Genomic DNA, 24,346 nt, shown 5'->3' on the forward strand with positions numbered 1-24,346 from the left:
TACTCAGGGTGACTCCCTTACCAATACATAGATGCAAAACACAAAAATGTGGGAGAATCCAGGATCAGTGTGTGTGAGAGAGAATCCAACCCCTGAAAGATCTGAGCATATGGAACAGGAGTCAAAGTAACCACAAAACAATTACCACCACATTCCATCCCTCTCATGCAGTTGCACTCCTGACTATCCCTCTCCCTGTCCATCCTGCTGGGGGTGAAGAGAAGAGGCAGAAAGTCACAAATCCAAGGACCCCTTTCCTTATTGATACATGTGTGTGTGCTTTGGGTGTGAGAGACATTAGAGGTGGGTATCTAAAAAAAATCCCCCCCTTGCTAATCTATAAACAAGAGCCCATGTTTGCTCTTCCCACCAGACAGTTATTTTCTGCACAGCCAAGATCTACCTAGCCTGATCGCCCCAAATTGTCATTCCTCGCCAGCCCACTGATTCCCCATTTTCTAGCCCCCAGCCAGGTCATTGACCTGTGTGAACAGGAGGCAATGAGGAGCCCCTCCAACTTACCAGAAGCAGCATTCTGGGGACTTGGGGGCAGCTCTCACCTAGCTCTCTGCTTCCTCCTTCCTGACATTGGTGGGTGGGGGGCAGCACCAGATTTAGAGCAGTGCTACCAGTTCACCCACACAGGATGCCAGCAACCCTGCCCCAAAACCCTCTTGCTGTTACCTGCCCTGCCTAGGACTCCCAAAAACGGCCTTGTAGGCTACATGTTGGGACACCCCAATCTTGGTATAAAATGCCCCATCTTCATTTGGAGTACTAATGCACGTTGCACTGTTTTATCTCTTCATATATTTTGACTATGGCAAGCTTATTCTAGTCACACTTTCCCACTTCTTTATAAAGGCTATAGATAAAACATTTCACCTCATTTTTTAAGGAATGAAACGCAATAGAAAACACCTTTGAGTGTGTTGCACCTGCTCTTTCCCAATGACCTTTTGTCTCTCCAGTCTTCCCATTCCTCCACTTCTGGCTCCAATCCCACATCTGCAAAATGGAGACTGCATGTCAACAGAAGGGCTGGGATGTGAAATCATAACACAAGAGGGAATTTGTGGCCACCCAAGGGTCATTCTGAATGCTGATTGCCATATGTGCAAGTTGTGACATAAAAAGAAAACAAAAAAAAACATTATAACATCCCTATAATGACATACACAACAATGAGTTAAAAACAATTGAATCGGTGAAAATTTACAACACCTGCAAGAATGGGTACATAGGTAAGCTCCCATGAATGAAATTACTTTTTATCTATTGGCTTACATTTCCACAGCAAGAATTTATAACTAATACAAATGTTGAGGAATACAGTGGTACCTTGGTTTACGGGCTTAATCCGTTCTGAAAGTCATTTCTTAAACCAAGGTGTGCTTTCCAATAGCAGTGGCAGACTCAATTTACAAATGGAACACACTCAACAGGAAGCAGAACATGTTCTTCTTCCAAGGCAAAGTTCACAAACCAAAACACCTACTTCTGGATTTGCAGCGTTCTTAATCCAAGTTATTCATAAATTAAGCTGTTCTTAAACCAAGGTACCACTGTATAAGCTTTTAAGGAGAACATTGTTATGAATTTTAACATGTGATAATTTACCAGTCTGCCTCTGCTAGCATGGGTAATGGGTAGGGAGGATCAAAGCTTTAGTACAACATCAGTCTAAAGCCCTATATGGCTACAATCTTTACCTGAGAGTAATTCCCATTGAGTTCAGTGTTGCCTACTTCTGAGTAAACAAACATATGAATGGAAATTTTGCGCAAGGCATATAGACAACAGAAACTGTTTTTTTAAAATGCACTGGAGAACGGTTTTTGCCGAAGGATTGGGGGAGAAATGTTAGTAATCAGTTTCCAGAATGCCACTTTCAGTTCCTTATTTCTCATGCTATATATGAGTGGGTTCATTACTGGTGGCACCATGCAGTAGAACATAGAAACCAGGAGGTCAAATGCTGATGGGGAACTGGAACTTGGTCTGAAATAGACAAAGGTGCCACTTACCACAAACAGGGAAATAACAATAAAGTGAGGCAAGCAAGTTGAGAAGAATTTTTGCTTCCCTTGGCTGGATGGGATTCTAAGAATAGCTCTGAAGATCTGAACATAAGAAAAAATAATTAGAGAAAAGTAAATGAAGCCAAAAGAAGACCCAAAAATCAGAACCCAAATTTCATTGAGATATGAGTCAGAGCAAGAGATTTTCAGCAGTTGTGGGATTTCACAGAAGAACTGATTGATGACATTAGAACAGAACTCAAATCTGAATGTAGCCCCAGTGTACATAGTTGAATAAAAAACTCCACCAATCCATGCACTGGCTGCCATCTGAATGCAAGCTTTTTTGTTCATAACAGTCTCATAATGCAGTGGATTGCAGATGGCAACATAACGATCATATGCCATGACACCAAGAATGATGAAGTGGGAGACCATGAAGAAGACAAGAAAGGAGACTTGGCAGATACATCCAGAGTAAGAGATGGTTTGGGTCTTCATCAATGAATTTGCAATGGACTTGGGAACTGTAACAGATATGGAGCCAAAGTCTTGGAATGACAGGTTGGCCAGAAAGAAGTACATGGGTGTATGAAGCTGGTGGCTATAGATGATGACTGTGATGATGAGAAGGTTTTCTATGAAGGCCACCAAATACATCATGACAAAAATGATGATGTGGAATATCTGCAACTGCTGGATTTCAGCAAATCCATGAAGAAGGAATCCATTCACTCTTGACTGGTTAGACATTGTGCTTCTCTGATGTTTGTTTGGTACCTGTGAACAGAAATATATCATATTACTTCTTTCTTATTCAGCTGTAACTATCTTAGTGATGTTCTCTCAACATCTCTCTATCTGTTCTAACAGTGGTAAGCTTCAGCATTGAGTTTATTCATGTCTCATGTCTAATCACACCCTGAAGGTTTAATTCTCATGAGTCTTGTACAGCTCAGCAACACTGAATCAGATGTGTATTTTGAGAGTTGTGCAGGTGGTGAACTTAGATTGTCCGTGATCCAAAGTGCTGTTAGAATTTATATAAAGGACTTGGGCCATAATAGCTAACTGGGTCGCCATTCACCTTATGGTGAATGAAAAGTAGCATTTAAGATTATGGCAACCCCTCTTGAACTTCTGGTCCTGGGTACAATATAATAGTATGTTGGAATTATTTTATGAACACAGCAAGGAAAGCTTAATGCAGTTTTATTTCGACAAGAAGCAACAGTCACTGGGGAGTTCACCAGGGTCGATTCCACAGATGTATAAATTACACAGGCTTATATAGAGCCCTTTCCTTAGCTTTATACACATGGATGTAGAAATTAAGTGACATTCACAGAGGAAAAGCAGGCATTATCAGAGCTAGAAACCTTGTTCAGCAAGAAGAGGATGGAACTTGTTATCAGGCTAGCTCAAGGCTGAGTTATTCCTGCACAAATATTCTTGACACATTCTTAGCACAATATGAGTAAGCTGATTCTAACAACATTTTTAATGCAATCTGGGTAATGGGAATCAATGGATTCCCCTTACAGCAGTCTTAAAAATACTTGTGTTTTAGTAGGCATACAACAGACTCAACATGGTGTGACTCCTGGAGACAGATAACATTAGGCTGGTGCTTGTGGACAGCATCAGCTACCCTTTTACATTTGCTTGGGTCTCCCAACCCTCATACGTTCCATCAAAGTATCGTCACATTACATTTAGGATTCACCTAAAGGATGAATTGAATGCAGGTCGCCGAATGCAGTATTCCATCCACTATGACCATCAGATTGAATGGGAAGCCTCATCTATATGGAATTTTCACTTTGTGTAGATACTCCATTACAAGGCTGAGTAGTGGTGGTGCCCAAAGTGCCTTCACGTATATTTTGTAAAACAATGGTCTTGGAATCCTGGAATTTTAGCACTTTGACTCTCTCTTGAGTAATTCCTCTTAATTAAGTGAAAGGTGAATCTGACAATTATATCCTTGGGCTTTACAATGGAACTCATATTTAAGGAAAACAGATGAGGCACATGCCTAAGTTCTTGACATTGAAACCAGGAAAACTTTGAGAACAGATAATTCAACAGTCAGTCTGTGGGGACATAGAAAAGGATGATGTGATTACCAAGACCCAGCATGGGTTTCTCAAAAACAAGTCATGCCAGACAAATCTCATTTCTTTATTCCTTTTTTTCCTTTTCTTTTTTTGATGGATTGAATTGTCAAGCTTGGTGGATCAGGGGAATGCTGTGGACGTAGTGTAACTTGATTTCAGTAAGACTTTTGGCAAAGTCCCCCATGATATTTTTGGGAAGAAGCTGGTAAAATGTGGGTTGAGTGGGGTAACTGTTAGTTGGATTTGTAGCTGGCTGGCTGACCCAATCCAAAGAGTACACCTAATCCTGGAAACAAGTGACAAGTAGGGTGCCACAGGGTTCTGTCCTGAGCTCATTGTTGTTCAATGTCTTTATAAATGACTTGGTCGAAGGAATTGAGGGGATGCTCATCAAGTTTGCAGATGACACCAAACTGGGAGGGGTTGCTAATGCCATGAAAGACAGAATCAGGATTCAATATAACCTTAACAGATTGCAGACCTGGGCCCAAACTAAAAAAATGAATTTCTTCAGGGACAAATGTAAGGTTCCACATTTGACAGGAAGAAACAACTGCACTAAATCACTGGATTGCCAGTAGTACATGTAAAAAGGATCTAGGGGTCTTAGAAGACCACAAGCTTAAGATGTGTCAACAGTGTGTTTTAACAGCAAAAAAATAAATATAATGCTATCCTAGGCTGCATCAGCAGAAGTATAGTGTCCCAATCAAGGGAAGTAATAGTATCACTTTATTCTGCCTTGGTCAGATCACATCTAGAATATTGTGTAGTTCTGGGTTTCTCAATTTAAGAAGGATCATGGCAAGCTGGAATATGTGCAAAGAATGGTGGCCAAGATAACCAAGAGTCTGGAAAGGAAGCCTTATGAGGAACAGTTGAGGGAGTTGGGGTTGTTTAGCTTGAATTAGAACACATTATTGACATGGATAGACTAGACAATGGAATTCTTAATTTTAAGGCAAACATTGAGTTAATTGGAATGAAGTTTGGCCTATTTATCCTCCTCACCTTCATTATCATCCAACTTTCCTTTCCATTCAGTGTTGCAATCCATGGTATCCCCCAATTACTCCACTTGGTTTGGGATTCAGCTGAATTAGGTGTACAAACACAATAAAAGCATCCTGCTAGTCTTATCTAAGGGGTTTCTATTTGCAAAAATTCCATTAAGCAAAATTATTTCAGTTAGAGTCCTTTATCTTCTTTATAGATCAGGCTGCCTCAAATCCATGTTTTACTTCCTCATTTTAACATCTCCTCAAGTGATCACCTGCAATACATGGTTGACTTCAGGAAGCAAATTAACTCCATTATTCTCAAACCCAACTGCTTGGAAAATGTTCATTTCTTTTTAAACAGTCCCATTCCTTCACGACAAGTCAGAGGGTAAAAAGATAGAAATGTTGGGGATGGGTGGAGCTTACTGCACTTATCTCTCCTTGCTCTGTTTGTTTGCAGGATTTACAGGTGAGTAAAAATAGGACTTATAATATAGTTCCTTATATCTCAATAAAAAGATGTTCAAATAGAAGGTCAATGGAAGCATGTGATTGCAAAGAGCAGTTATTGTGGAACAGTCTTGAGAACAATACACAAGTGAGTACCAGAATTTGTGGCTGCTATTCAATGAAGAATTAAACATACTTTAAACCATTAATGTTAATTATGAATTTATATATTGTTGTACATTTAATGTATATATTTGTGTTTGCTACCTTGGTATAATCCCTCACCAAAAGGAGGGGTCTAAATCCATTAAATAAATAAACATCCTTATGTACACTAAATATTCAATTAGATTGTGTTATGTGTGTTTGCATAAATAATTTATTTATTTCATAAAATTTATACACCACTTGATTGTAAAAATCCTCAGAAAGGTTTGCAAAATGTCAAAGCTGTTTTTCAAAAAGAAATAGGAAGTACTTGGCAATGCTATTCAGGGCCATATCATCATAGTCAAAATAGTAGAACAAGCTGAGGTACACATAGGAGACATAGAGCTCCAGATCGATCTGCCAGTTGACGGTGACTTTGCAGTTGTGGCACACCTGGGAACGATGCAAAGCAATGGCAGAGTAGCTGTGGTGGTGTGGCTGGTCTTTCAACAAAATGCTCAAGGAGTCTACCTTGGGGAACAATGTGGTCTATGATGAAGTGAAGGGTGGAGGCATGCATTTTCCCACTCTGGAGACATTGGGGGACCTCCAAGAACAAATTTAGAAGGGCATAAGCATGCACAGGAAGACAAGAAGTAGTATGTTAGCAGATCCATATAGTTAGACAACAACCAATTGATGGATTCAGATTTAGTTTTATTTGGTCCCATTGAAATCAATGTGAAACATCCATGTGACACTCATATCCATACCTAAAGAAAATGACTATATTAATTTCTATATTAGAAAACTAAAAACAAATTTATTTGAAGATGTTTTTAACCTTAACATATTTGACAAAGCAGCCTTGATCTCTTTATTTCTCATGCTGTAAATCAGTGGGTTCAGCAAAGGTGGGACCATAGAATATATCACAGTAAAAAACAAATCTAAATGTGTTGCTGTATTAGTCATGGGACTCAAATAGGAAAACAAGCCTGTGACCATAAATGTGGAGAATACCATGAGATGTGGAAGGCAGGTAGAGAAGGCCTTTTGTCTTCCCTGTGCAGATGGCATCCTTAACACTGCACTAAAAATCTGTACATATGTCACAAGAACAAATATAAAGCAGCCTAGCCCAACGAGAGCAAACAACAGCACAATTCCAGTTTCAATTTGATTTTTCTTAGAACAGGAAAGCTTTATTAACTGTGGGATTTCACAGAAAAACTGATTGACAACATTGGAGCAGAAAGGAGTTGCAAAAGTGCTGACAGTGTGCAAACCTGCATAAAGAAACCCAGTGATCCATACAGTAAGGATCATTTCAGTGCAGGCTCTCAGGTTCATCACCATCTGATATTGCAGTGGGTTGCAAATAGCAGCATACCGATCATAGGCCATGACTATGAGGAGGAAAAAATCAGTAGATATGAAGAAGGTGAAGAATAGGACTTGAGCAACGCATCCAGAATAAGAAATGTGCCTAGAATTCATGAGTGAATTGGCCATGGATTTGGGAATAATGACTGAAACTTGGCCCAGGTCCTGCATGGCTAAGTTCATTAGAAAGAGGTACATGGGGGTGTGCAGACGATGGTCAAAGGCTACTGCAGAGATGATGAGAAGATTCCCTGTTACAATTGCCAAGTACAATACCAGGAATATTACAAAATGTATTATCTGAAATTCCCGAACTTTTGAGAATTCCAGGAGTAGAAACTCTGAAACAAAGGATTGGTTAGCTATAGTTTGGTCTTTGCTTTGGTCCATGCTTTCTGCAAAAAGAAACAGAAGTACAAAGTTTTAATGACAGCAGAATATTCTAGTAATATAACACTTCAGCCTGGAGAATTTAACATTTCATACTCCTGGAGGTGGACTCCATTGTCTCCAAGACAGATGGATGCCAACACCCCCCCAAAAAAAAATGGTGCATTGGAATCCCCGATCTGGACCTTGTGTAGAGTAGAGAAGAATTTGCTCTCCAACATAAGAATGAGTTTCAAATTTTTACTGGAAACAGTCTTAAAATAGTTGCAAAACAAAAGTTGCAATTACAAAATAACACATTGCTCTTGCCTGCACCATGAGTTGTGAAGGACATCAGCAGCCTTCAGAGCTCCCATGGATGTAACTTCAGCATTCTGGGTGGTGTAAAATAACATCTGAAGAATTTTGAGGGAGATAAGTAACAAACTCAACTGTAAGACAAGAAACAATGCCTAGGTTGAGTTTCCAAAAAGTTTCCACAAAAGTTATAATACTGGATAGATATTTTGGGTGTGGGATTAGAACAGCTAAGGATGTCTACTAAATACCAGCTTGAAATGTAGCTAGGTCACTCTTCACAACATGGATCAAATGTGGTTTGGGAGGAAATGCAGCAGTTCTTAAAAAATGACCAGAGACATGTGGCTTGTGGCTTATGCTGTGTGTATACCACTTCTCAAACCAGTGATAGGAGCACACAAAGAAATGGGGACTGTGCACACAGCCTAACCCTGCACACCAAAGGATTTTAAGCTTTCTCCTGTTGAATATCAGCACCTACTTTCCCCCACAGGGTGCCATTTTTGAGGGGGACAATATCAGAAGGGAACAAAAGTACACTGGGAAAAATACTCTATAAATAAGCGCTTAAAGAATTGTGAGAGAAAAATAGGAAGAGTGAGGGTAAAAGACCTAAACACATTGAAAGTGGTTCTTACAACTCACTGACATACAGTCCTGTCCTACGTATGTTCAATTTGGATGTAATTTTCAGTTAAGAGTGCATGGGGCTGCAGCTGAATAGATCCACAATGTGATAAAGTCTGTTACATGAGAACCAGGCACTTTGAAATTAAACAGAAAGTTAATGATTTTTTCAGATGCAGCAGGTAATAAGTATTCTGCCATCAAAGCATCAGAGAAGCCACAGTATATTATGAAAGGAGCACAAACTCTCTTTCCTCCTCTGAAATTTCACTAGCTTAGTTAAAACCTTTCAATTTCCCAATACAGATGGAAACTTTCAAATAAATTTTGGAAGGCTTGCGAAAACTCACTCAATCTTTCCTTAAGTTCCTCTTCCTACTTTCCTCGGATGTTTTGCCACTGAAGAAACCCCCAAATTCACTTCAGTTTGAAATGTTAAAGGCAGCTCTTGCTTTATTGATTGTGGTTCTGCATTCTAGCCAACACAACACCCTGTTTTTAAAACTTAAAGAACTCATTTATTTTTTGTGTGTGAAGAATAAAAAAGGATTCCCATGTCCAGGAAAAAATCTCACATTCATCAAGATTTTCTTATAAACAAACAAACAAACAAAGAAACTTCAACGTTTTCCAACTCAGGACCTGCTTTTAACCCACACATAAAGTTGAGAACAATTGATTAATCCTGTACTATACATTTGCATGGTGGTGGTGCTCCTGTTGCAGCCTATACTGAATCGGGCCATGACCTATTAGTTGGCAACAAGTGATTTAATGGATATACATGTGAGATCCATTAAGTAACTCCTGTGGTGTTAGGTAAGGTTTGAACTATATGAATTAATTTAGTAATATTTTTCTCTTACCTTCAGATGTGCTTTCTCCTCTAATGACTTCAGCTGTCTGTGCATTTGGATAGTCATCCATAAAAGCATATGAAACCCAACCAGTCCTTGATGGCCAAAAATATGTATTCAGCAAGGGGAGGAGGGTACAGTAATATCTGGTTTGTGTTCCTAGAGATTTGCTCTCTTGAGTTTAATGCATTCTTCATTAAATTGTTTTTCCATTGATATATAATTTTATGGTATTACTCCAGAATAAAGTGGTGTTATGAGCCATCAAATCTTGGAAATACACTTTTCCCCAAAAGGTTTCCACAATTTTGGCCACTAGTGTAGCTATAGAAATTGTAGGAATCACTCATTTCACAACCCCCTCCCCTCTACTGGTATGCCTTGGCAAAATGTATATATAAAAAAAATAGATGCAAAGCTCCCACAGCTCTAACAGGACAGCACTTAACCCAGCGATCCCTAGGACTCTGTATATCTGCTTCACTTTAAGGACAGGCATACTCCCCCCTTCCTCCCCATTTCTGGTTCTGTAGGCTTTTAGAATAATTAGGGGATCTCTTGATTTTTAATCAAAGTGTGTTTGTATTGTAATGTGCTACTTGCTAGATTGCAACTTTGCTATCTAAAGCAGCATTTTTTTATATTCTATCACTCCTATTTTATATAATAAACCAAGCTTTCTCTGTTTCTTTGTGTGAGAACTTCTTGTGGGCATAAGATTAGCGGTTAACACACATCCATCACAAGAGCACGTCAAAACTCCAGCAAAAGATCCTAAACTTCTCAGCTGTATGTGAATAATAATAATAATAATAATAATAATAATAATAATTTTTATTTATACCCCACCCTCCCCGGCTAGAGCTGGGCTTAGGGCAGCTAACACCAGTAAAATCATAATAAAAACATAATACAGAAAAATTTAAAATACAGGTTGAAATGCAATTTAAAATGCAGCCTCATTTTAAAAGTAGCCCATAGATCAAAACAGTAAGGCGAAGGAAATGTAAGGGTTAGACTGAGTCCAAACCAAAGGCCAGGTGGAACAGCTAAACATACATGAATGCTGGCAGTGCAAACAGACACAGCATAACACCCACCCACCCACCCATAACAACAATCTGGAACACCCTCAACCCCCACCACTTCCTGCTGCTTGGCTAATCAGATTTACATCAGCCACATAACAGTCCTTTTTTTTTTAAATTTGAGAGGAAGAATGCAGTACCTAACCATTGATGCAACTAGGCTATGTTGACGAGTATGTTTATGTAAGAATGCCAACACCAAGACAGAGGAATCAGTTTCTGACCATTGGCAGAGTGTAGCTACATCCCACCAGTGCCAGACTTTGGGATTTAAAATTTCAGTGGCACCATGTGAAATGCCAAAATTCAGCATCCCCCACCTCTCAACTTCTGTTCTTCATCATGGCTGTGGCGTCTTCTCGGCTTGGCACCCAGTGTGGACGAACCAGTTTCACTCCCCTAATTCCGCCTCTGATCCCACTGCCTTAAGGAGTGATGGCTAGGGCTGGTGTACTGAACACTTCTGATCCATGAAATCAGAGGAATGACTATGCTAGTGTTGCATGCGCTCCAGTCTCTAAGTGGTGAGAGACTCCAGGGGTGCCAAAACTTTCCCAGGTTTGGTTTCTTTGGGATGATGTCACTGGAAATTGTGTTGTTTTCAGGATATATGGTTTTATTTTTATAAATATATACAATCTGAGCATAAGATGGGAGGAGTCACAGCATTAACACTCTGGCATTCTGATGTAAAAAATGGAGTTTGGTGTTTGTTACCCAACTCCCCAAGGGACTCTGAATCCCCTAAGTCCATGATTGGTCAGAGAAAAATGGATAGAGGCTGGATCCAGTGGAAAGCAAGGCAGATATTTATTTTTCTGTTGCAACAGAATTCCTTCCCCTCCCTAAACAAAAGTGTGCATCCTTTAAAGACTTTTGACATTACCCAACTCCCTTAGCCCAAAGATCATCTCAATATCATCATATATACATCATAGGAGGTGGTCTACAGCAGAAATCCTGTCTGCCAGGATACCTGATAATTTGTCGCTGATTGCATTACCTGGGCAGCCTGGCCATTGTGATGGTTTGGTGATGGTTAAAATTTTAGTTCCTGTATCCAGGTCACAGGCTCACCCTAATCATACACAAATATGCCCTTAAGACAGAATTTGTAAGCAAAAAGACAATGAGAAGGCTTTCCCCATTTGCCTCCCTTACTATAGAGGAATATTTCAGGTCATTGGGAGAGTCAAAATGATTTCAGGATTACTCTCCTGTACTATGTCAGACACATGGTTTACATATTTAGATATGTATGCATTTATGAATATTTATTATATATTTGAGACCTTAGAATTCTTATAACTACCTTGCTTCCCCATTATGTCTCTATGGGTCTGCAAAACCAGAGCTTTGGTTTCAGCACTGAGCATTTCCAGTCTCTGTCTTTCGAGTTTTCAGTTCCCTGCCTATTCTCCTTCTTACAAGATGACCTAGTCTCCATTCAGGTGAGAGGCAAAGACTTGCACCCTTCCTCTGGAAGCACCATTAGCTAGTTGTTCCTATAGAAACATGTGCAGCTCTTTAGTCATGCAAATAGGGTGTTTAACAGTCTTAGCCAGGTCTTAACAAAAGAGACTGACGTGATCCCTCTGCTCGATTCCAACATTACATACTGTATATCAAAATTACAGCCTTGTTTTGTTTGAGAACCATAAGCATCAGCTAAACAAAGCCTCCAATCCTATAGCACAAGATATTACACCTGTATAACATAGAAGAACAGAATTATATCTGTTTGCATTTTAACAGAATGAAACCTCGCATTATATCAACATCAAGGGAATTAGAAGCGAGGGCGGGGAATGGGGATCTGTGCAGATCAGGCCTACATCAAGATGTTAGAATGTCCCATTCTTATTCAGATGAATGGTGTATCACACCAATTTCAGGTGAATCCCAACACATGTGTCATTAACTACTCAAACCAGGTTGATGGAATGTAGAAGAAAATGTTTGAAGCTTATATTTTTATTTGAGCAATGAGTGACTAATTTTTATATTCAGTTGTAAGTTATCTCATATTTCTTTCAATATCTAAGAAAGAACGGATATTATTGTTTCAGTGTGAGATATATATAGACACACCCATTCATGAAAATGCACTAGACTGCTTAACAAATTTAAAACGGGCTGATTGATCGATTAAAAATGGCTCTTTCTTTAAAACCCTAAGCATACTTACAATTACAATCCAATTACAATAGGATTAATGCTTTGAAATAGTTCTAAAACTGCTGACCTTTTTCTTCTATAACAAACAAGAGAAGATATTTAGGACTGCAATGGACAAAGCACACATTGGCCATGCTGGCTGAGACAGATGGGAGTTGAATTCCAACAACATGGGAACCACATTAACTTCCCCTATTTTGATTGTGTATCAAAACATTCATACACTTTAACATCATTACATACAAAACCCTGCATAAAGGATAACACCACAAATTGTATCCTTAGACAGCTATTTCAATCCTAAAATCTTGGACATAGCGACCTTAATCTCCTTATTCCTCATGCTATATATCACTGGATTCATCATGGGTGGAATCACGGAATATATAACGGCAAAGACCATATTTGTATGTGAGGAGGCATGCTGTATGGGTCTTAGGTAAACAAGTGCTCCACCAGACAGGAACATGGAGAAAACAACGAGGTGGGGAATGCAAGTTGAGAAAGCTTTTTGCCTTCCCTGTGATGAGGGCATTCTCAGAACTGTACTGAAGATCTGGACATAGGTTACAATTATAAAAATAAAGCAGCCAAATGCTATAGCCACACTTAAGAAAAGAAGTGCATTTTCAAGTATGTATAACTTTGAGCAGGAGATCTTTACAAGCTGAGGGACCTCACAGAAGAACTGATCAACAATATTGGAGCAGAATGTCATGGCAAAAGTGCTGCCAGTGTGCAGCACAGCATAGAGAAGACCACTGAGCCATGCACTGCCTGCCATCTGAATGCAGGCACCTTGATTCATAATTGCCTCATACCGTAGTGGATTGCAGATGGCGACATACCGATCATGTGCCATGACAGTGAGGAGGGTGTAATCTGATGCTGCAAAAAGCAGAAAGAAATAAACCTGAGTGACACATCCAGAATAAGAAATCACCCTAGTATTTGAAAGGGAATTTGACATCGATTTGGGTATTGTGACTGAAACTGAGCCAAGATCAGTCACAGCTAAGTTCATCAGGAAGAAATACATAGGAGTGTGAAGGTGATGATCAAGAGCTACTGCGGAAATGATGAGAAGATTTCCTGTGACAGTGGCCAAATAAAAAAGCAAGAACACAAAGAATTGTGTTATCTGCAGTTCTCGAACATTAGAAAACTCCAAGAGCAGAAACGTGTTCACAGAAGTTTGGTTAGACATCTTTTCATCTCTGATTTAAATTGCAAAATGCTCTACGGAAGGAAAAAAGGGAAGAAAGTTGTTAACATTATTGCATGGTCTAAAGAAGAGTTAACCTCAAGTGCTATTAATTTAAATTGAATTTAGTAATGTCCGTCAGGTGAGATTCAAAAAAGCCAGAGAGCAGAATGTGTTGCAGTAGGTTTCCTATTACTATGAAGTTCTCCTCTCACATAACAATAGCTAAGGAAAATATAAGTTGCTCATGTTAACTAGAATGTGTGAGATAAAGAACATACAACTGTGTCTCCTATAGATCCTGGCATACAGTATATTGTACTTTCATTAAGCTTACATTAAATATGAATTACTTGAGAGAAAAAGATGTAATCATTGTAACATAATACGTAATATTTATACAATAATATACAATATTTATACAATAATGATATATATGAGAACACAGAACAGAGCAGGAGTGGCTGGTATAATGGAGTTGTGCCTTGCTGCCAACTTTTCGACAGTGACATTGTTGCCACTTGCCAGCAAAAAGTGACTCTGCCAATGAGCCCCCCGCCCCCAACGGACTTCCCCACTGTCCTGCCCACCTCCCTATTAGCCTAGTAAGCAACAGCTCAATAAAGACATCTGAAGGAAGCCTTGTTTAGGGAAGTTTTTAATGACTAATGTTTTAATGTATTTTAAATCTTTTGTTGCCCAGAGTGTCTGAGGAGACCCAGCCAGATGGGTGGGGTAGAAATAAATTATTATTATTATTATTATTATTATTATTATTATTATTATTATTAACTGTACCACCTTTCCAAGTTAGTCATTCCTGGAATAGAGACAAAACCCGGAATGGTAGTAGTTGTAATAAGCAAAAAGCTTTCTAACAATCCTTAAGAAGCTCTTATTTACAAACACCTACTCAGAATGTCTTTCTGGGTGACTGCAAAGAAGAAGAGAAGCCAGGATTATGTGAGGTTTGGTGCCAAAAGCTTCCTGAAATTTTATCTGAACCAACTCTAATATTTACTCCAAGGATGAGGCACCAGTGGCTCTCCTGTTATTGTTGTTTACCAACTCTCAGTAGCCCCAGGCAGCATAGCCAATGGTCAGGGATGATGAAACTTAAATTTTTGGAGGGACACAGGTTTCTTCTTAAACCCAGGTATGGAGTTCTACAAACTCCAAAAACATTCACCACTTGCTTCCCCACATTTCCTTGTTAAATTTGAAAACAAACAAACAAACAAACAGAAGAAAACACCACCTTGATTTAATATAGTTTCAGTCTTTGCTTTTTTTACCCCATGCTCTCGGGCTGAGCATTTTTTAGTCAGTATTTGTGGTTCTAAGAAAGAACCTGTCTTATGGTTTCAGTGATGTGATGTGATATAATGTGATGTCTGTGTGTACACACAGACATATACATACACAGATAGAGAGAGAGAGAGAAAGAGAGAGGGGGGAATTCAGATATGACCTAGAGCCAATAATTTTGTTTTGACTCTTATTGAAAACAAGATTCTTATTTAAGAAATGATATGTGGATTTATGTATACTAACATCATACTTCTAGTTAGCTTTAGGCTGAGAAGATGATCTGCTTTACTCCTCAAGTCCTAACCACAACACACCACACCATAGACAAATGGAGAAAGAATAGATTCATGGATGACAGAGCATGAGGCAAAACATGAAAACTTCTAATAGAATAGCTTAAAAGAATGACTTACTTTTTCATTCATAGAGTCATTTCCCCTTAGCATGAAATCCTTCTCTATACACTCAAGAATATTGTGCTGGCAAAAGCTGTAACTATAATGTTTAAGAGCCAGCCACAAGGTTTGCCAGGAACATCTATAAATACTGGCAAATGAAGATTTATGTTGCTTTGGGGCTTGGGGTGTCTTGCTCTCAAGAGTCCAGCATAACTATGTAGAAGAGGCAAATGTGTTATTGACGTCTAAAAGTTTGGTTTGTGTTTCCAAATTAGTAACAAATGAGCTGAGTTATGATGAAGGAGAAAGTATGATTACTCATGTGAGCTAAACCCATCTCTTTCATTACCTTCTTCTTTTTTCCTGTTTGATTTACATACTCCAAATGGCCACTAATCACATTTTGTTAAAACAGTGAAAAATGATAAAATGTGCCTGTCTATCTCTGTGTATGACCAAGGAGAAGATTTGAATGGAAGGTTACTTTATTGGTTTTAGGAGTCTGAAATCAAGCTGAAGGAAGTGGAGGAGACTTAGAACAAATAACTTCTTAAGGAAAAAGAAAAGAAAAGGTGGGCTGAAAGTGGCCTAAATGGCTGAACACATACATCATGTATGTGGGACCAGTCTGTGAATAAATATCAGGACACTGTCCCCTGTGCTTTCTATGACTTTTCTGGCACTGTGTGGGTTAGGTATGACAATAATTCTCATCTAAGGGCCATCTTAGACCTTTCTTTACATTGAGATGTGGAACACCAGGATCTCTTGCTCCAAAGCTTGACTGCTGCTAGTCAGACGTCCCAGTGGGTTAAACCCTGCAGAATTTGCTGGAACTTTAACAACAGCAGCAGATGCAGTCTCCACTCCTGCAGGTTTTCAGACACCACGTAAAGAGGTGAGCCCACCCCAGTTCAAATTGTGGCAAAATAAATTAGGACTGTTGGCACCCTCCCAATCGCCTCCATGGCTTCAATCTGGGAAGGCACCAAGATTACATACCGTGGGTCAATCTGGAGACCTCCACCTTGTCCCAAATCCAGACATAAATAAGTTCAGGGGAAGGGCGAATGCTTACTTAAACATGTAGTCCAGAAAGAGGTTGGGATAAGGAGATTTTCTGTCTCCTACACCCTTCCAACAGAGGCTGAGGGTGCCTCCCCAAAGGATCAACCCCTACACTCAACATATTTTCAGCTAAGAGGGTGATCCTGCAGGGTGCATGTGATGCTCCAAAAGTGTATTTCCTTTTCCCATCACTCTGCAAGTTCAAAGCCTCGGCTCAACAGGCAAAAGGGGTGTGTCAGGCAGGAAGCTAGTTGGGCCCACCTTCTTTCAAAAGACGCCACCAGCTATCAAAAAGAGGCTTTGGCAGGGTTTTCCTGCCCTGCTTGCCTCTCCCTCTGACAGCCATGGATCACTCTGAGCCACCCACCTTGACCCATCCCAGCTTCTGATTTGAATCCAGAATGTCCCTATTTCCCCTGCTAGTGCCACCAGCTCCAAGCCCGGGGAGGAGGAGCCAGCCCTTGTACCGAGCGGTGGTGGCGGCAGCAGTGGTGGCTGTCAAGGGAGTATCTAGTTGCCTCTCCATGGCCACCACTGTGGGCCTCCTCCCTTGGGCAACTCATAGCAGGTGCTGGAGAGCAGGTGAGGAGGAGGAGAAGCTGCTGCCATTGAGCCCCAACCTAGAGTGATGTGCCGACTCTGAGAAGCAGGCAGAGGGCAGGACCACCCTGGGTGGGAAGGAAAAGGGAGTGCAGCAGGGTGCAAGGAGTTTTGATTCATTACTTTAAAAAAAATGCTTTGTGTGTTCGCATCTTAATTTGCTCCCTTCTAAAATTTATTTATTGGTGTGATTTTCTTTTTGTAAATCTACCAAACAAGAAAATGAATAAAAATGGGATTAAGAGGTTTTTTTCAGGATGGTGTGTGTTGAGTCCTATTGTTATAGTGGTGGTGGTGCCTGCCCTTCTTCTGCTGGGTGGGAGATGAAAATGAGGGGTTGAGGAGGGTCAGTTGAGGGGGAGTGAGAAATGTCCCTATTTTTACCAGAGGGATGTTGGAGGGTATGTGAATCCAACTTGTCCAATGTCCAAATAGGCCCAGTTTTGCTCAGGCCTTGGGCCTTGGCTGAATCCAGTGCATAACCTTAAAATAAATCTTGTTCCAGTAAGAGGCAGCCAGGTAAAAGAGGGAGTTGGCTTCAGTGTGTGGCCACCCAATTTCGGCTGTCTCATTGACACTGAAGGCTGCTGCTTTCCAGACTGCAGCTCATTAATTACTGCTTCCTGTCTTCCTTCTGTATATGCAGGCAAATGAGTGTACTCATTAGAGTTTTCAACCAATCCTGGCTGTACATAAGGATATACTGCCATGAGAGCTGACAGGAAAGTGCTGGGCCCCTAAAAAAGGCTAGAGGCTTGAAATGCAATGGCCTTTTACTCACATAAAATAACAGTGAAGTCTCCCTGGCTTGACTCCTTCAGCTTGAGATGTTGCTGGATGCTGAGCTCTGACTCCACCTCTCCCCTCTAGCCTCTCACTCTGGAGCCTTTCCCAACAGATGAAAACATGGGGATGAGCCTGTCTGGGCTCTGGGCCTGTCTGGTCCGCTGCTCAGCAACACATAGGACTCTTTAGATCTGGGTTTGAGAGGAGGAGAGCCAGCAGGACTGCTGCAGGATGGCCTGTGTACTCTCTGATTCCTCCCTGTTTGTGTCTGTGTTCACACTGAGATGCTCAGCCTCCAGCCCTGTCCTGGAAGGGCCTTCTTCTGAACCCCCACCCCACCCCCTGATCACTCCAATCTCCTGCTTCCATCATCTCCTAGCTTGTTCCCCAGCCTTTTCCCAGTTGTCCCAGCACCAGGACCTGGGATCGAAGCGCTCCTCTCCCTTGACGTCCCTGGGGGGCTCCTGGCCGGGAGGTCCCCACCTCCTCAACCAGCCAGTCCCTGATGTATACATAGTTTTAAAAACGTGTGTGTCTTTCATGTGCTACATTTTATGTATACAGTTAGATTTAGTGCACTAGCTGGAAACAGATCACTAGCCTCAAGAGCATGATATTCATTACTTTGAATGATGCCACACTTGACATGATTGTAATCTTAAACTTTTTATTGGTTCAGATCACTGAATTATTCAAATTAGTGGTTAAGAAGAATTTAGTGCTCATGTTTGCTAATGTAGTCTCATGTACCTAAAGAGACCCATTATCAGAAATATAGATGAGACTGTTAACATTTATTTACATATTTTGATTGGTTATTTGTGTTGCACTCCTGGGACCAAGTCACAAGAAACACTATTGCTGATTTTTTCTGGACTACTCAGTACAAGCTTCCAGGGACACAATTGCTAATCTGGGTTGTGCTCCTGAGATCAAACTCCCAGGAACATAAATACTGTAGTAATAATTCTGTTCCCCATAGTAAAGGCGTCATTTTGCAAGGGTATACAAACATTTTCAAATGTGAGGGTAGACAAACAATTTCACTGCCTCAGAAAGAAATGGAGAGTGTGATTTCTTAACAAAGCTCAATGAGTGGTTCGAAGAATACAGAACACCCTAAAGTAGTGATGAAATTGCATCTGGAAATATATTATGTATTAAGAAAAAGAGTAAGTCATTTGCATTTTTATAATTTTAGTTATTGCCTGGGTAGTTTCCTGAGATCTGAATGCAGACAATAGTACTGTTGTGCTGCTTTATTGTTCTCTCCTAATGTCTATATATACTGTGCTCAGCATACACAATGTCTTGCTTTGCATGACATGCTAAGACAAAACTTAGATTTGTGAGGTTTCACAATTGTGTAGCCTTCTGGAAAGACACCTACAGTAGCTGTGCTCCTCCCTGATCCTTATACCAAGCTTTCCCTTAGCATGTCATCCAAACCAGGACTAGTGATTAAGCTCTCTCTTCAGTAACCACCAGCTGTAACCAAGAGCAAACCTTGATTACAGATCCTAATTTGTGAGGAGAGAGCTTAATCACCTTGGCTTCATTTAACACAGTGTAGCTGCAAAAAGATTTGAGGAGGAGTAGAACAGTTGTGAGCTTCTCTCCGGGAGCCCATTCATTTGTATATTCTTAAAAACATATTGAGGGCACATGGAGAAGGGGACAACAGAGGACAAGATGGTTGGACAGTGTTCTCGAATCTATGAACTTGAGTTTGACCAAGCTGCGGGAGGTAGTGGAAGACAGGAGTGCCTGGCGTGCTCTGGTCCATGGGGTCACGAAGAGTCAGACACGACTAAACGACTAAACAACAACAAAAACATATTCTGTGTGCAGTGTGCATTAAGGTTAAAAATGGGCATTTTAATTTATTTATTTTTAAAAAACCAGTTAAATTCTGTCTGGTCTTAGCTCAGAAGGTGTTCCTGAAAATTGGGCCTAGAATAACGATACAAGTCATTTGGGTGAACCATGAGACTCTGTCAAATACCTTGGTGATAAAACAGGCATATCAGACACCTAAGCTCTCCTGGACTTAAGTTGTTATTGACATAGTCACTTAATACAAGAACCTTGAATTTGATTTGGGTAGCAAGTTATCTTGTGAGACTTAAGAGCTAGTTTTTCAATTATAATATTGAATTACAATATAAAAATGTGTTTTGTGAGTATGGAGATTATGGAGAGAGACATCTTACCTCTGCAGATTGTTTCTGCTGCATTTGTTGTTGTTTAGTCGTTTAGTCGTGTCCGACTCTTCATGACCCCATGGACCAGAGCACACCAGGCACTCCTGTCTTCCACTGCCTCCCGCAGTTTGGTCAAACTCATGCTGGTAGCTGCGAGAATACCATCCAACCATCTCATCCTCTGTCGTCCCCTTCTCCTTCTGCCCTCCATCTTTCCCAACATCAGGGTCTTTTCCAAGGAGTCTTCTCTTCTCATGAGGTGGCCAAAGTATTGGAGACTCAGCTTCACGATATGTCCTTCCAGTGAGCACTCAGGGCTGATTTCCTTAAGAATGGATAGGTTTGATCTTCTTGCAGTCCATGGGACTCTCAAGAGTCTCCTCCAGCACCATAATTCAAAATTCACCATAATTTACCTTTGCATATTGTTTCTGCTGCATTTAGCATATGCATAAAGTATAGCAAGGAAAGAGGTAGAACATTTATGTTTTTACAGTTTTGTAACCACTGTGATACATTTTAAAGATAGAGTTTAGTAAATATTTGTTATCAGAATATATTTGTTATCAGAACAGGATTTAATCAATGTTTATCTCTCTGTTTTATTCCAGAGGCAGAAAGCATTTTAGTTATGAATGCAAAAATAGATAACAAATCTGCTGTGTCTGAGTTTCTACTCCTGGAGTTCTCGGCAATACGAGAAATGCAGATTCTATACTTCCTTCTGTTCCTAGTATTGTACCTGGCAATTATATTTGGGAATCTTCTCATTGTCTCTGCAGTAGCCTTTGATCGCCGCCTTCACACTCCTATGTACTTCTTTCTGATGAACTTGGCCATCCAAGATCAAGGAGCTATTTCAGTCATTATCCCCAAATCCATAGCCAATTCTCTCATGAATACCAGATACATATCTTATGCTGGATGTGTTGCTCAAATCCTCTTATTTGTTTTCTTTATCTCATCTGAGTTTGCTCTTCTTACAGTCATGGCATATGACCGATACGTTGCCATTTGCAATCCATTGAAATATGAAATGGTGATGAACAGGGCAGCCTGTCTAAAATTGATTGCTGGTGTGTGGGTTGCTGGTCTGCTCTATGCAGTTCTGCACACTTGTGGAACTTTTGCAACTCCATTCTGCTCAAACATTGTCAATCAGTTTTTCTGTGAGATCCCTCAGTTACTTATACTGGCCTGCTCTAATCTATACCTAGCAGAAATTGGAGCTTTAGTAGTGAGTATAACATTTGTGTTTGGATGTTTTGTCTACATTGTTGTCACTTACGTGCACATCTTTACCGCAGTTCTGAAAATCCCTTCTGTTCAGGGAAGGAAAAAGGCCTTCTCCACTTGTATACCCCACCTTGTTGTCTTCTCCGTTTTTTGTTTCACAGGATGTTTTGCTTACCTTAGGCCTCCCTCTAAAACTCCATCTGACCTGGACTTTGCATTAACTGTGATGTATAGTCTTGTACCACCCATGTTCAACCCAATAATCTATAGCATGAGAAATAAGGAGATCAAAAATGCTTTATCAAAACTGTTGGGTTTGAGGCAATCTCCTCTGGATATATCTTCCAGGATTGTTCTGAAAAGGTGAACTCTCTCTGTGTAAGTATAATTAAAGGGAGTTCCTGAGACACATCATCATTGCCAGTTACAGCTTCCAGATAAATTTAGATATGCAGACTCAACATCTGCCCTGTGTCACATGGTCATCTTGCATTTATGCAGCTCAGTTGTATCATTCACACTTTTGCTTTTCAGATCACATTCCTTGTTGATGTACCCATTTATGTACTTACTTATTTTGAAGTTTATACCCCACTGATCTGTTGCATGATTCTAAAAGTGGCCTACAGCAGGCTGAAGACATTTCAGCAGACCTTAATCCTCTGATTTATGGATAGTAAGAGGCCATATTTCCCATCTGCTCTGTCCCCCAACAACATGCAAACAGTGATTTGAACAGAGTATTCAGGATTTCACAAAAGTGATGACACCTAGATGAACATATTGGGGTGGGGGGAAGGAATTCACAGATTTACTGGAATGTGAATTAACATCTCAACAAGAGAAGTACATGCAGTTTGGAGGCAGTCATAGAAACAAACACTGTCCTCTGATAAGGAAGTGTCACAGTGCTTGCAAAAATACAACCTCTTTGCAAAAGTATGTTGCCATCTAAGGCAGGATTAGAAGAAAATACAGGACAATGCAGAGGCAGACTTTTGCATCACTAATGTAATAAAAACAGGCCAGGGGGCAAGGGAATGAACCACTCCCTTAGAGACAAATGTGAGGGTATAAGAGCTGGACACAGGAGCACAGGTAAATGTGATTGTGATGGACAGACCTTGAGTCAGCAACTAGTCAGAGTTGTTTAGAACAAAAGCCAATCTGGAGTCACAAATGCAGAATTTGACAGTTAAACAGATAGAAGGGTTGCATATTGGCTAGATAGGGATTGTATGTCATTTAGATAGGAGACATGGACATGCCTTGATTGGGATTAGGAATTAGTTAAACAGGGATTGCCAATTTGATTCCCTGAGGGGGAAATAAAAATCCTAGAAGGGGCTGTGAGATTTTTGCTATGGCAAATGCCAATTATAGGTGAAAACTGTCTAGCCCGAGAAGAGGTTTCAGTAAGAATGCTGACTGGGGTTTTAAAGTTCTCTGTAAATAGTGTCTGCTTGAAACTAGATATCGTGCCTCACATAAATAAGCATGTCTAAAATGAAGTGTTGTGCCTTAAAAGAGTTATCATTAAACTGGAACCCACAATGAGTTTAAATACATTAAAAGTTTATTTTTCTTTCTTCTCACTACTTTGACCTCTGGGCTGGCAATAAGTGGACACAGGGCATCCTTCACACACCTGTAAGTAGAACACCTGGCTGCAGTTTAAATAAACACACATTACGACAAAGATTTAAAACTGTTACTTGGGAGAGTTGAATTGTTTAAACACCTAGAAAATGAATCATGTTGTCCAGCTCTGATCTTTGGTGAGGGACTCTGACACAGATCACTGGCACAATCTTTCAAAATCTTAAAAATAAAATAAAAAGCCTTGTCCTTTTAGGAAACAAAATAGAGGACAGGAAGTTCACAATGGGGAAGTAATTCCACACAAAGAATTCCTAGATCCAAAGCTTCCTAGATCCAACAGAGATCAAGTTGCTAGGTAGGTGGAGTTAGCAGACTCCAAGCAGTCTCTGTCCCTCCACTCTGCTGCTTCCTGGAATAAGCTGCAGTTGTAGCATGGCTCCCAGCTACAAAAGAGCCCAAGTGAACTGAATCTTCCCAAAATGTGATTTTACAGCCTGCATCTTTGCTAACTCAAAGATTGCATCTTCCTTTCTGTAACGAAACCAAGCTCTTTTCCTTTTAAATCATTTAGAACATTTTACTTCTTTGTTTTGTTTTGTTTACTTCCAATGGATGGAGATTTACCTGCTGCAACTTTTGAAACTATGTGAGTAGATATCTTCACCTTCCTAAGCTAAAGTGTCTATCATTTATTCTAGCTGAAGTATTTTCAGGGAAAATGTTTGTTTAAAGGTGGATGGCGGCAGATGTAAATCCAACTAAGTTTTAATGTGCTTGGAGAAATCACAATTGTATCAACTATGAGAGGTTGAAGAATTTCCCTTCCAAACCTCTTTCTGCAACAAAATTACACAAAAATAGTCACAATTGAGAATCGTACTTGAGAGCTATCTTTTCCCAGGCATGGGATACCTCAGATTTTCAGGAATGATAATGACCCTCAGATTGCATCACAAGTATTTAAGAAGTTTACTATATATATTTTTTCAATGTTACCTCTAGTCCCACATACAGAGGCTTCAGTCTAGTGGGCTGGCAGAAATCAAAGTGAAAATTGCAAAGCATTTGCTGAAAAAAAGCCTTCGACTAACACAGGTTCTTTTTTGGCATTACAGTGGTACCTCAGGTTAAGTACTTAATTCATTCTGGAGGTCTGTACTTAACGTGAAACTGTTCTTAACCTGAATCACCACTTTAGCTAATGGGGCCTTCTGCAGCTGCCGCACCGCTGGAGCACGATTTCTGTTCTCATCCTGAAACAAAGTACTTAACCCGAGGTAATATTTCTGGGTTAGCGGAGTCTGTAACCTGAAGCGTATGTAACCTGAAGCATATGTAACCTGAGGTACCACTGTACTAAATTACAGGG

At 40.2% G+C, this 24,346-nt stretch overlaps 4 protein-coding genes across 4 annotated transcripts; 1 reads left to right on the forward strand and 3 right to left on the reverse strand.

Moving 5' to 3' along the window:
* Nucleotides 1–1,814: 1,814 nt before the first annotated feature.
* On the reverse strand, nt 1,815–2,774 carry LOC128398699 (olfactory receptor 14A16-like). Its single transcript, XM_053359951.1, has one exon. It carries the CDS (start codon nt 2,772–2,774, stop codon nt 1,815–1,817), a length of 960 nt encoding a protein of 319 aa, XP_053215926.1.
* A 3,766-nt stretch (nt 2,775–6,540) lies between these two features.
* Nucleotides 6,541–9,372, reverse strand: LOC128398701 (olfactory receptor 14I1-like). Its single transcript, XM_053359952.1, has 2 exons — nt 9,312–9,372; nt 6,541–7,523 (listed from the first exon to the last, which is right to left on the reverse strand). The coding sequence occupies exons 1-2, from the start codon at nt 9,370–9,372 to the stop codon at nt 6,541–6,543; spliced, it is 1,044 nt and encodes a 347-aa protein (XP_053215927.1).
* Nucleotides 9,373–12,857: 3,485 nt separating this feature from the next.
* LOC128399593 (olfactory receptor 14I1-like) lies at nt 12,858–20,269 on the reverse strand. Its single transcript, XM_053361201.1, has 2 exons — nt 20,258–20,269; nt 12,858–13,775 (listed from the first exon to the last, which is right to left on the reverse strand). The coding sequence occupies exon 2, from the start codon at nt 13,773–13,775 to the stop codon at nt 12,858–12,860; it is 918 nt and encodes a 305-aa protein (XP_053217176.1). The 5' UTR covers nt 20,258–20,269.
* A 501-nt stretch (nt 20,270–20,770) lies between these two features.
* LOC128398702 (olfactory receptor 14A16-like) lies at nt 20,771–21,742 on the forward strand. Its single transcript, XM_053359953.1, has one exon. The coding sequence runs from the start codon at nt 20,771–20,773 to the stop codon at nt 21,740–21,742; it is 972 nt and encodes a 323-aa protein (XP_053215928.1).
* Nucleotides 21,743–24,346: the final 2,604 nt, after the last annotated feature.

This window comes from Podarcis raffonei, chromosome 13 (assembly GCF_027172205.1).
Source record: "Podarcis raffonei isolate rPodRaf1 chromosome 13, rPodRaf1.pri, whole genome shotgun sequence".
Classification (NCBI taxonomy): domain Eukaryota; kingdom Metazoa; phylum Chordata; class Lepidosauria; order Squamata; family Lacertidae; genus Podarcis; species Podarcis raffonei.